The sequence below is a fragment of the Scyliorhinus torazame genome, chromosome 1 (genome assembly GCF_047496885.1).
Source record: "Scyliorhinus torazame isolate Kashiwa2021f chromosome 1, sScyTor2.1, whole genome shotgun sequence".
NCBI classification, from domain to species: Eukaryota; Metazoa; Chordata; class Chondrichthyes; order Carcharhiniformes; family Scyliorhinidae; genus Scyliorhinus; species Scyliorhinus torazame.
Window position 1 is genome coordinate 412,727,019 of NC_092707.1, and position 12,827 is coordinate 412,739,845.

The 12,827-nt window shown below is 48.7% G+C and overlaps 1 protein-coding gene across 1 annotated transcript; it reads left to right on the top strand.

Annotated features, from left to right (window-relative positions):
* Positions 1-2,831: 2,831 nt before the first annotated feature.
* LOC140429271 (uncharacterized) lies at positions 2,832-12,515 on the top strand. Its single transcript, XM_072516056.1, has 5 exons — positions 2,832-2,841; positions 5,312-5,662; positions 8,304-8,648; positions 9,599-9,940; positions 12,084-12,515. The coding sequence occupies exons 1-5, from the start codon at positions 2,832-2,834 to the stop codon at positions 12,188-12,190; spliced, it is 1,155 nt and encodes a 384-aa protein (XP_072372157.1). The 3' UTR covers positions 12,191-12,515.
* The last annotated feature ends 312 nt before the right edge of the window (positions 12,516-12,827 follow it).

Consider the following 12,827-nt stretch of genomic DNA (forward strand, 5'->3'; position numbering starts at 1 on the left):
TCCTGGGGGGGAGGGGCGAGGGGGTTCAGGTGGGGGTACTGTTGATACAATGTGAGTTGGGCATGGAGACAAAACCCACCTTGTTCTGTTTTTTTTAAATTCTGTTGTGTCAGTAGTTTCACTGTAAACTTTGGGATATGTTTCTTGTTATTGTTTATTACTATCTGTATTTCTATTTTTGTTATGTAAAACGTTCATTGGAAAACTTTAATGAAACATTTATTAAATATTGTGTAGTTTTGGCCTCCTTTCCTGAGGAAGGATGTTCTTGCTCTCGAGGGTGAGCAGTAAAGGTTTACCAGACTGATTCCAGGGAGTTTTTTTCAAATAAACTTTTAAAACCCACACAAACACAGGGAGAATGTACAAACTCCACACGGACAGTGACCCAGAGTCGGGATCGAACCCGGGTCCTTGGCGCCGTCAGGCAACAGTGCTAACCCACTGTGATACCGTGCTGTCCCTCACCCTGATGGTGTTGACCTCACTGTGGGGAGTGATCCCACAGGTGGCATTAGTCTTCCAATAACTCTTTTCAAAAACTGTTCCTCGTCACTGAACCGGGACAATGTGATGTTTTGAACATGAAGACAGAGACAATTGTGTCTGTAGATTGCCGCCCGCTGGAGTTTCAGAGTGGGATCACTGAGCTGGAGGCTCAGTGTTGTCTCTGACGCTGTATTTTCCCATTGAACCATGAGAACCCCAAACTATCCCAACTCTTAAACAGGAAAATCTGACTAAAAATACACATCACCCCCAATATCCAGAAAATCAACTCAAAAACATAACGATGTGCAAGCAGCCCCAGGTTACTTACCCACCGCCATACAGAGGGTGAGAGTCAGAGCAGAGAGAGCTGGGCAAAACATTCCAAACAATGTCCTTTTGCAAATGTACAATTCTATTCATTCTTCCTGTATTCTCGGGTCAGTGGTTCACAGGTAGCTCATTGTCACGCACCTCCCTGTGTTCAAGTTCAAGGTGGACCACAGAAAGGGAAGGTGAGGGGGTAATGGTCGGGTTCAAAGGTCTCGGGTGTTTACTCATTTGCGGACTCTCCGCGCAGAAGTAGTCTTCTTGCAGGAGACATATTTGCCAATTAGGGATCAGACGAGACTGAGGAAAGGGTGGGAGGGGCAGAGGTTCCATTCAAATTTTCATTCAAGGTTCAGAGGAGTTCCGATCTCGATCAATAAGATGGCATTTACGGCGACTAGAATTAGATAAATAGAATTTTATAAGTCTCTATGAGATCCCCCCTCATTCGTCTGAACTCCAGCGAAAACAATCCTAACCTAATCAATCTCTCCTCATACGTCAGTCCTGCCATCCCTGGAATCAGGAGGGCAGCACGGTGGCGCAGTAGTTAGCACGTTGCCGAGGTCCCAGGTTCGATCCCGGCTCTGGGTCACTGTCCGTGTGGAGTTTGCACATTCTCCCTGTGTTTGCGTGGGTTTCACCCCCACAACCCAAAGATGTGCAGGGTAGGTGGATTGGATACACAAAATTGCCCCTTTATTGGAAAAAATGAATTGGGTTCTCAAAATTTATTTTTTAAAAACACCATCAGAGTGAGGGGATCGAGACCATTTTCTATAGAATAAAATGGAGCCATTTCCACTGCTCAGTACTGACGAGCTCTCCGAGTATCTGTGGAGACGCAGGGTGAATCTTGCTGAAGTCTGCTGCAGGGGCCCCTAAATTATCATCCCCAAAACTACTTTAATGTCCCTCACTAACCCAATCTGTTCCATGGGAATGAATCAGAGAATCACAGAAACATTCCCGACAGTGCATGAGGAGGCCATTGGGCCCATTAAGTCTATACTGACCCTGTGAACGAGCCCCCCGCCAAGGCCCACTCCTCCACACTTAATTTTGTTTTTTAATAATCTTTATTGTCCCAGGTAGGCTTACGTTAACACTAGTCGCCACATTCCGGCGCCTGTCCGGGTACACAGAGGGAGAATTCAGAATGACCAATTCACCAACAACACGTCTTTCGCGGCTTGTGGGAGGAAACCGGAGCACCCGGAGGAAGCCCACGCAGACACGGGGAGAACGTGCAGACTCCGCACAGACAGTGACCCAAACCTGGGACCCTGGAGCTGTGAAGCAACAGTGCTACCCACTGTGCTACCGTGCCGCCCAACTTCTATCCCCATGTCACCATGTAAGCTTTTGAATAGTACGGGCAATTTAGCATGACCAATCCACCTACCCTGCACATCTTTAGACACTGAGGGACAATTTAGCATGGCCAATACACCTAACCTGCATAGCCTTGGACACTAAGGGACAATTCAGCATGACCAATCCACCTAACCTGTGCATCTTTTCTCTGTGGAATGAAACCGGAGCACCCGGAGGAAACCCACGCAGACACGGGGAGAATGTACAAATTCCACACAGTCACCCAAGACTGGAATTGAACTTGTGTCCCTGGCGCTGTGGGACAGCTGTGCTGACCCGGGCCCCTGGCACTATGAGACAGCTGTGCTGACCCGGGTCCATGGCACTATGAGACAGCCGTGCTGACCCGGGTCCATGGCACTGTGAGATAGCAGCTGACCCGGGTCCCTGGCAATGTGAGGCAGCATTGCTAACCCGGGTGACTGGCGCTGTGTGGCAGCAGTCATAACCTCAATGTCACCGTGCTGTCACACCTCTAGAAGTAAAAATAGGAAGTAATATTGAGACATCCCGGAATCTTTCACAGCAACATCGAATAGAAGAGTGTGTGAAAGAAACAAGAATTGTGTGTTTGCAAAAGGACTTTGTTTGGAATGTTTTGCCCAGCTCTCTCTGCTCTGACTCTCACCCTCTGTATGGCGGTGGGTAAGTAACCTGGGGCTGCTTGCGCATCGTTATGTTTTTGAGTTGATTTTCTGGTTATTGGGGGTGATGTGTGTTTTAGTCAGATTTTCCTGTTGAAGAATTGGGATAGTTTGGGGTTCTCATGGTTCAATGGGAAAATACAGCTTCAGAGACAACACTGAGCCCCCAGCTCAGTGATCCCACTCTGAAACTCGAGCGGCCGGCAATCCACAGACACAATTGTCTCACTCTTCATGTTTAAAACATCGTTGGACGGCACGGTGGCAAGTGCGTAGCACTGCTGCCTAGGGAGCTGAGGACCTGGGTTAAAACCCGGCCCCGGGTCACTGTCTGTGTGGAGTTTGCTCATTCTCCCAGTGTCTGTGTGGGTTTCACCCCCACAACTCTAAGATGTGCAGGGTAGGTGGATTGTCCATTCCAAATTGCTCCTTGGATACTCTAAATTTGATTTAAAAATTAACAAAACCTCGTTAATACTTTAATTCCCATTTCTCCTGATTTGCGGGATGATTTTCATTGGATTATTTTCCGTCCTGGAATGTTAAATGGAGGGAATTAATTTGCCAGCGGATTTCTTCCTCAAATCCACCATTCATAAACTGCTCCTGAATTATCATCCCAGAATCCTCCAGACCCCTTTCATGTCCGTGAGGAGCCTGATCCGTCTCATAGGAACAGTCACCCCCTTGAAGCCTTTCCCCCAAACTTGTGTGCCCCTATTTACTGCTGGCTGTGTGACTGGGAATGGGAGGTGTAGGGATAGCTGAGGGGGTCAGCACACTGAGGAGGATGTTTAATGTACAGATGCTGAAGGCTGAAGTGACTCTGACACAACTCCAGGCATTTTTCTGCCTCAATGCTTCAGTCAGGAATTTTGTGAGCATGTTTCCTGATCTAATTAGTGTGAGTGATCCGAGCTTCCCAATGGGAATCCTGTGGTGATGTTGAGGGGGATGTGAAGAGGTCCCACTCGGTGCCTCAGCAGAGTTGACAATCTCAGAAAGCCACCTTGGAATGTTCTGCCCACCAGAGGGTCAGAACCCTGCCTCTTGCGTTGAGGCTCCTGACTCCAGTAACGTTGCCGTAGGCTGCAGGGGGCGTTGGGAACTCAAAGGGGTCAGAAATTCTCGAGATCCAGTTTGATTGTTGGACGATCGTTGGGTCAGGAGATCAGTTTACCCATCGTGCCCAATGGGAGATGATTATTTTATCAATTTTCATAGACTTTTGGATTTTATCTTTCTCAGCTTCTGATAGGATCCTTGATGCGAAACCACAAGAAGCCAGGAAAGAGAGTGAAGTCAGACAGGAAATGACATCCAACAATGTGATTAGAAATCTCAATTAAAATAAAATTAAGAGAAATGTTGCACTTAAGAAAGGAAATATAACATGTCCTGGGAATTATAGACAATTTGGTATCACATAAGTTGTATGAAACATAATGAAATTACCACTAAAAAAATCTAGACTCTAAAAAACAAACAGAAGAATGAATAGTCAACATGGACTTGAAATGGACGTGTCATTCTTGACCAAATCAATTCATAGACTCAGAGAATCCCCACAGTGCAGAAGGAGGCCATTCAGCCCATCCAGCCTGCACCGACCCTCTGAAAGAGCACATGACACAGGGTCAGGCCCCCACCCTATCCCCGTAACCGAACACTAAGGGGCAATTTTCCATGGCCAATCTATTTAACCTGTATATCTTTATACTGTGGGAGGAAACCGGAGCACCCGGAGGAAACCCACACAGACACGGGGAGATGATGCAAACTCCATACAGACAGTCACCCGAGGCCAAAATTGAACCTGGGTCCCTGGTGCTGTGAGGCAGTAGTGCTAACCTCTGTGTTACCATGCCACTGAACAGAATTCTTTGAAGAGCTAACTAAGAGAGTCGACATAGGTAAACTTGTAGATGTAATATATTTAGATTTCCTTTGATAAGGTAATAAACAAATGAATGAGAGAAGACGGGAATTGGAGCTCTACAATGTTCTGTGCTGGGATGACTCTTGTTTACCATTTATATCAATAATTTAAACTTGGACCACGCTTAACAGAGGAAACTGCACTGCTCCTGGCTGAATACATTCTGTTCCTGGCTCTAAGGCCTGCAAGCAGCCATTCATAACTCCAGCACACATTTGGTCAATCTGACCCACCTCCAGGACATCGTTCTATCCCTCAAATCCTCCCCACTGTGTCCATCTTGGCTCAGTTCAAATCCCACTTGAGACGCGAGGCTTTGAGCACAAAATGCTGGGCTGACATTATTGGTCAGTACAGTGCGATGTGAGACAGTGAAGTTCAGGGTGTGGATAAAGCAACTGGGCTACAAGTTACTGATGACAATGCACAATATTAATTCCTGATCTACACGGGATTTTATAATAACTTGTGTTTCAGCTTCTATTCTGTATTTTCTTATTTGTTCTGATCTTCAGTTATTTTCTGTTCACAGGTCATGTGACAGGGTTGGTTCTTATCCAATCTCCTCACGTTGTGAAAGTGCCTGAGGGTGAAACAGTGACGTTTCTGTGTGACTTACAGAGCAAGAATGTAGATTACACTGTGGATAAATACACTGTAAATTGGTACCGCTCACAAAGTAAGGAATTGATATTGAGCCATGATGCAAATGGCGAAGTTTCCCGGGTGGGAGGTCTGTCTGATCGGTTTCAGCCTTCCAGAGATGTTCCCGGTAACAGCTACATTCTGACAGTCAGAGATGTGAAGCACGGTGACTCCACTGTCTACGTCTGTTCGATTTGGGGAATAGTCTTTGGGAATGGAACCCGGCTGAATGTAACCAGTGAGTAATGTCGATGCTTTATTACCTTTATTCCAAATAATGTTATTGCACAAAGACTGAGTTTAAAAACAGTGACTTGACCGCCCAGAACTTGAATCTTGATGAAAAGAGAGAGACATTGCTGAAGTTTGATACAGATGAGAATGTGGAGGGAGGATCAGTACTGGGCGCGATTCTCCACTCCCACGCCGAAGTGGCCGCGCCGCCGTGAACGCCGTTGAGGTTCACGACGGCGCAGAACGACCCCGGTTCCGACCGATTTGGGCCCTGACAATGAGCCAGGATCGGGGCCGCGTCATGTAGACGCGCCAGGTCTTGTCGCCCGCGTAAAAGCGGCGCCGCATAGATGACGCGGCCAGCGCCGCATAACGGGCGTCATCCACGCATGCGTGGTTGCCGTCCACTCTAAGTCCGCACGTAAGAAGATGGGCGACGGCTCTTGCGGGGCCGCGGAAGGAAGGAGGTCCTCCTTCCGAGACGACGGCTCGATGATCGGTGGGCACCGATCACGGACCACACCACATTTCAGGTAAAGCCCGGTGCAGGATCCCCCCCTCGCCCCCCCCCCCCCCCCACAGGCCGCACCCCCCAGTGTTCACGCACCGCTCACGACGGGAGCGACCAGGTGTGAACGGCGCCGGGGGGAACCCGCTGTTTTAGCCTGGCCGCTCGGCCCATCCGGGCCTCAGAATAGCAGGGGTGCCGGAGAATCGCCATTTTCGGTGTCTCCGGCGATTCTCCGGCCTGCGGACCTCGACGGGGCCGATCCCACCGCTTGGGAGAATCGCAGGAGGGAGTCGGAGCGGCGTCCCCGGAAACTTTGGTGGCCCAGGCGATTCTCCCAACCGGCGTGGGAGTGGAGAATCGCGCCCAGCAAATTTGTGAAAGACACAAATATTGAGCTGGTGGTTAATAGTGAGGAAGAAGGTTTCAGGTTGCAGGGGGGGGGGGGGGGGGGGGAGGGGGAGGGGGGGGGGTAGCACAGCACGGGGGTGGGGGGAGGGTAGAGAATGGGAACGGGTCTGTCGCCCGCGCCGATCCCAGCGAGTTTCCCGATCTCAGCGGCCCGGAGCGAGAATCCCGGCCGATGTCCCTGTGGATTGTTCCTAAAATGAAGGAATTTGGGAAATTTGTAACGAGTGCATTCTCTAAATCTGCAGCGATCTCTTTTAGAATCACAGGGTGTGGGCCATCAGGTGTGTGAGATTTTCCAGCTTGCTGTCTTTGCCCTCCCCTCCCGGAGGTGGGAACTCTTCCTGAGCTTTGTTCCCTGCAGTCCTGACCACACAGATTGGTGGCATCGACAATGATTTATTAAACTATTGAGCAGCTCAATGCTCACTTTCCAATCATCAATGAGAATTGCTGGAATGTGGACTAAAGAAACAAAGGTTTGTTCTTGAATTGAGCAACTCATTCAGCTAATAGGACAAGGGCCACAAAATAGTTGCCCCAGACTTTGAATGTGAGTGAGGAACACATTAACTGGCGGCTTCAGTGCGGCCGGGACAATGGGTGGAATCTTGTGGAGGTGATGGGAACTCAGCGGGTGGCTGTAGAGGCAGCCACACCCCCACATCATGGGCGAGATTCTCCACTCCCGCAACGGTTGGGAGAATTGTCTGGGCCACCAAAATTTCCCGCGACGCCGGTCCGACGCCCTCCCCCGATTCTTCCAAGCGGTGGGATCGGCCCCGTCGAGTTCCGCGGGCCGCAGGCCGGAGAATCGCCAGAGGCACCCAAAATGGCGATTCTCCGGCACCCCCGCTATTCTCAGGCCCGGATGGGGCGAGCGGCCAGGCCGAAACGGCGGGTTCCCCGTCCACACCTGGTCGCTGCCATCGGGGACAGCACGGGAACCCTGGGGGGTGCGGCCTGTGGGGGGAGGGAGGGGAGATCCTGCACCAGGGGTACCTCAAATGTAGGATGGACCACGATCGGTGCCCACCGATCGTCGGGCCATCCTCTCTGAAGGAGGACCTCCCTCCTTCCGCGGCCCCGCAAGATCCGTCCGCCATCCTGTTGCGGGGCGGACTCGGAGAGGACGGCAACCACGCATGCGCGGGCGACGCCAGTTATGCGGCGCCGGCCGCGTCATGTATGCGGCGACGCCTTTACGCGGTGACAAGGCCTGGCGCGTGTAGATGACGCGGCCCCGCTCCTAGCCCATTATCGGGCCCTGAATCGGTCCTGATCGGTGCAGTTTCCCGCCGTCGTGAACCTCGACGGTGTTCACGTCGGCGTGGGCACTTCGGCGCGGGAGTGGAGAATCCCGCCACATTTCTTTTTGGGAAGCTCCATTGGATTATGTGAGCATGGAGGGATTGACAGGTCAATAATGGGTCTGACCCTGTGATCGAGGACCCCCGAGTCTCTGACCGGAGGGTGGCACTTCTACGAAAAGCAGAAAGAAAGGCTGCAATTCTCTGGCCGTTGCGATTGCCGCCGGCAGTGCCCCCTCGCCCGGGGCTTTCCCTGTGGCGTGGCTTCAATGGAAATCCCATTGACAAGCGGGAAGGCAGAATCGCGCTGCCTGGGAACAGCGCGCCACCGAGAAACACGCGGCTGGGAAAGCGGAGAATCAGCCCAGACTGCAACCTCAGCACCTGTTTATAAATTGTTGATATTTTTCTCTTAAAAGGTAAGATACCTCCAGTCCTTATCCAGTCTCCGAGTGTGGAACGTGTCCCAGAGGGTCAGACTGCACGGTTCCACTGCTCCATGCAGAACGCCGCAGTGAGATACACAAAAGTTTCTTGGTACCGGGAGCTGCCAGGGGAAGAGAGGGAGAAGATTTTAGCACTTGATGCAAAGAATTATGTAGACCGGGATTCAGGTTTCTCTGAGCGTTTCCTGCCTTCCAGACACATGGACTCCAACAGCTTCATCCTGACAATCAGCAACGTGCAGCCCAGTGACACTGCCGTCTATTACTGCTCAGTGTGGGGAGATATCAGTGGGAATGGAACGCAGCTGAATGTAACCAGTAAGTACAGTTTCCATGAGTCTCATTAATCTTCACCACATATTCTGTCTTGTGGTTCTCAGAAGTCTCAAATGTTCACAATTTTTTGGACACAAAGCCCGCTTCTTGATACAGGTGATGGGGTCTCTCACTCACTGGCCTGAGATCCAGGGAAAGGTTCATGTTGCTTCCTTTGTGAAGGATCAGGCACATACATAGACATCGGTGGGCCTTCCACATGGCCATGGTGCCTGTGACAGGGAGCTGCACATTGCAAACACCAGTCAAACCAGTGGCCCACAACAAGCTCAGGCTGAGGGAGTCGGACCAAAGGTGATTGTCGGAGGGTTTGGGGTCATAGGTTGAGATTGTGGGAAGAGGGGTTAGCAACCTGGACAGGGTGGTAGCTCTTCACAGGCCCCCTGCCCCCTTCCTGATGTCATGGCAACCAGTACTTGAAAATGAGGAACTCCCCCAGGTCACCATTAGAAACACAAAGTGGGTTCGTTTTTATCCAAATGGGGAGACCCCCTCCTGATGCTGGTGGTGGAATGCGGTCTTCAAATGGGTATTGGTGCCAATTTAAGGATTTTGTTTGGATGGTGGGGGAGTGTCCGAGGAAGGGTGCTCTTCCAGAGGGTTTGTGCAGACTGGATGGGCTGAATGGCCTCTTTCTCCACTGCAGTGATTCTGCGTTTTTTTTTACAATTTCAAGTACCCAATTCATTTTTTCCAATTAAGGGCCAATTTGGCGTGGCCAATCCACCTACCCTGCACATCTTTGGGTTGTGGGGGTGAAACCCACGCAGACACGGGGAGAATGTACAAACTCCACACGGGCAGTGACCCAAAGCTGGGATCGCACCTGGGACCTCGGCGCCGTGAGGCACCAACGATTCTATGGTTAACTACCATAGCTACTTTGTAAATCCAAAATACTCTTTTAAATTATGAATATTGTTTCTCCAAAGGTGCAGATGCCCCAGTGGTTATCCAGTCTCCTGCTCCAGAATCTATCAGACAGGGTCAGAGTGCACGGTTACAGTGCGTCCTGTATAACGCCGCTGTGACACATTCTGATGTTCATTGGTACCGACAACAACCAGCTTACATCGAGTGGATTTTAACAGATGAGATACTGAACAACACACGATGGGGTCCTGGCTTCTCCGAGCGTTTCCAGTCTTCTCGAAACATGTCCAGTAACAGCTTCATTCTGACAATCAGCAACATTCAGCCCAGTGACGCTGCCATCTACTATTGTGAAGTGAGGGGAGATATTGATTGGAATGGAACCCAGCTCACTGTAATAAGTAAGGACAAGTTACATTTTCCAACTTCACAGACTCGAGCACATAATCTAGTGCAGGACATACTGATTGATGGATTTCTAGGTGCCAATGATATTGAGGGTTATGGGGATAGTGAGGGAAAATGGTGCTGAGGTCAACACTCAGCCATAGCCCAGTTGAATAACACAGAGGGCTCGAGGGGCTGAATGGCCTACTCCTGCTGCTCTGCTCTGACAAAGGGAATTGCCCGCAATGTCCATACAGAGTGAACACACTGGAATTGAAGATGAAAGGGAAAAGGATATGTGAGGAGAGCTGTTGAACTGGTTGGGGATTGGCTGTTGGGGAAAGATCCCTTGGAAACAGCTCTGGGCTGGGAGTAGGTGATGTTTGAATCAACCATCCAGGCAGTCTGGAAATGTATTGGACTGTGAAAAGCAGTTTCTGAAGGTCTTTGATTTTCACATTTGAGTGCAACGTGGTTTGAGAGATCATGTGGGATACTTTTAGTCAAGTTACAGCAGTTGTGCCTCGGTTAATATTAACTGGATTTTGATATTTAAACATATATTAGGGAGTATTGCCTGGAAGAATTTTATTTATGAGTCTGATCAATTAGGGAGTCTTTTGGGGGAACATATTGTGAAATCAATTTTAACTGTGTAATTGTAATTGTGTGTGGTTAAATTTTCTTTTCTTCTCAATAAATCTTGGAGGTTTACATTTAAAAACTCCAAAATCGCCACTGGACTGCCCCTTTCTGGGAACACTGCTACTTACCATCAATGCAGTTCCTGGAACATTGTCTCAGGCACAGTGCTGCAGTACCTCTTACAGCCACTGTAGCGCTGTGCATGGAGGGACTGGGACTTCTTTCCAAATGCGGACCGGAGTTCATTTGAGCAGGAAATGGCAGCAATGTTGTCGAGTCGTCCCCGCCGACTCTCCGAATGATGAGCAAGGAACTCTCACCATCCATAAAATCCAAGCCATACGGACCTTTACTGACATCTCCAGTTGTCCCAAAGTGCTTTACAACCAATTAAACCCTTTGTAAAGCTTGGGCCCTATTTAAATGTAGGAAATGTATCGGCCAATTTGTGCACAGCAAGCTCCCTAAATAACAATGTGATAATGGCCCGATAATATCATCTTTGTCGTGTTGAAGAATGAATATCACAAGTCGGAATAGTTTGTCTCAATTTGCTTCAGCAAAATGATTGAGAATTCGGAACAATTCTATCAGAGGATGATCAGACGAGACTTTAAACCAAGCCCTGGTCCGCTCTCTCTGGGAGATGCAGGAGGCCACATGACAGTAGCTTAAGAAGAGCAGGAGAGTTCACCCCAGTCAGTAACTCGAGGGAATAAACTAAACAAAACCCATCCCATTAGCTCCCTTTCAGCCTGGCACGCTGCCCATCACAGCCAACATTGGCAATGACCTGAATCAACACAATTACTCTGAACTTTAGTCCCAATCCCACTCACACATTTAAGTCACTTTTTTGAATAGGTTAATTCTCTTTGGAGGGTGTTCCATTAATCTAAAACTCTCTACATTCTTCCTTGTTAATTTTGCAATCACAATCTTTTAGACAAACTCCATCTTGCTAACTGATGTGTCATTGACATTTCCTCTTCCAATATAGAGAACTTTACCTTCATCTCAGTCCCCATTGCTCTGTCTTTCCTCAACTCAACTCCTCCATGTTTAAAAACAAACTTCATCTTGTTTATACGGATCGCCTGGTCACATTAGTGGTGTCGGTCACACAATACACACCACCTATCCAAAAGTCACTCCCCTACAGTGTAATGTTGGTGTGGACGGAGGAGGATACAGAACGGAACTCACTGGGGATCTGTTGGTGGTTTTCTTTCCAGCTGTGGAACTTTGCTGCACTGTTACCAAGTCAGCCAGAATGGCCAGCAAGTGGTCAGTGTGTGATATAAGATTGGCCTGCCGCATTATCAATAAATCAAATTGATCTGAGTTTAAACTGACATTGTTATTCCAGGTGTCCAGCAGATAGAAATATCTGCTCAGTCTGAATTCCACCTGCTTTCATGTCTCTACTTTACCATTTCAAATGTCACCGACTGACGAGAATCAAATCCATTCCCCGTCCTTTAACCGTAAACATGTGATTTCCTTTCACAGACCCGGCTGACGCTGAGAAGACGAAGCTTGTCTGGATCATTGTGGGAACTCTTACGGGATTTGCAGGACTTAGTTTGCTCATCGGATTCATCGTGCTTCGGAAATAACAATCCCGTAATTTTGACAGAATAATTCAGTTTCTCTCGGTTATTGTGTATAGTTTGTTTTGTTTGTTTATGGGATGTGGGCATTGTTGGCAAGATCAGCATTTATTGCCAATCTCTAATTTCCCTTGCGAGCAATTAACAGTCAACCCCATTGCTGAGGATCTGATGTTACAATCCCAGACCAGACGAAAACAGTGGATGAGATACGGGACAGGAACCCCAATATTTGATCTTAATTTGGTAAAACTGTGATGAAATGACACCTCACACCAGGAGTGATTTGGGGAAAAATAGGGATATGGTGTATTAAACAAACTTGACTACTTAGAGTACTAAATTATATTTTACATCACACCAGGAAATAGCTGACAATCGCCACGTAAACAATGCAAATCAATACAGTGAATACAGTAACCCTTAACTGCTATCTTTGTTCCCACTCAAACAATTAAAAATCCCATCTCAACTCTCATAAGAGCATAAGAACTAGGAGCAGGAGTAGGCCATCTGGCCCCTCGAGCCTGCTCCACCATTCAATGAGATCATGGCTGATCTTTTGTGGACTTAGCTCCACTTTCCGGCCCGAACACCATAACCCTTAATCCCTTTATTCTTCAAAAAACTATCTATCTTTATC

Excerpts from the sequence above, each read along its gene's own strand:
- LOC140429271 (XM_072516056.1), top strand. Across the intron at positions 5,663-8,303 it reads AACCCGGCTGAATGTAACCA|GTAAGATACCTCCAGTCCTT; the intron begins GTGAGTAATGTC and ends TTCTCTTAAAAG. Across the intron at positions 8,649-9,598 it reads AACGCAGCTGAATGTAACCA|GTGCAGATGCCCCAGTGGTT; the intron begins GTAAGTACAGTT and ends GTTTCTCCAAAG.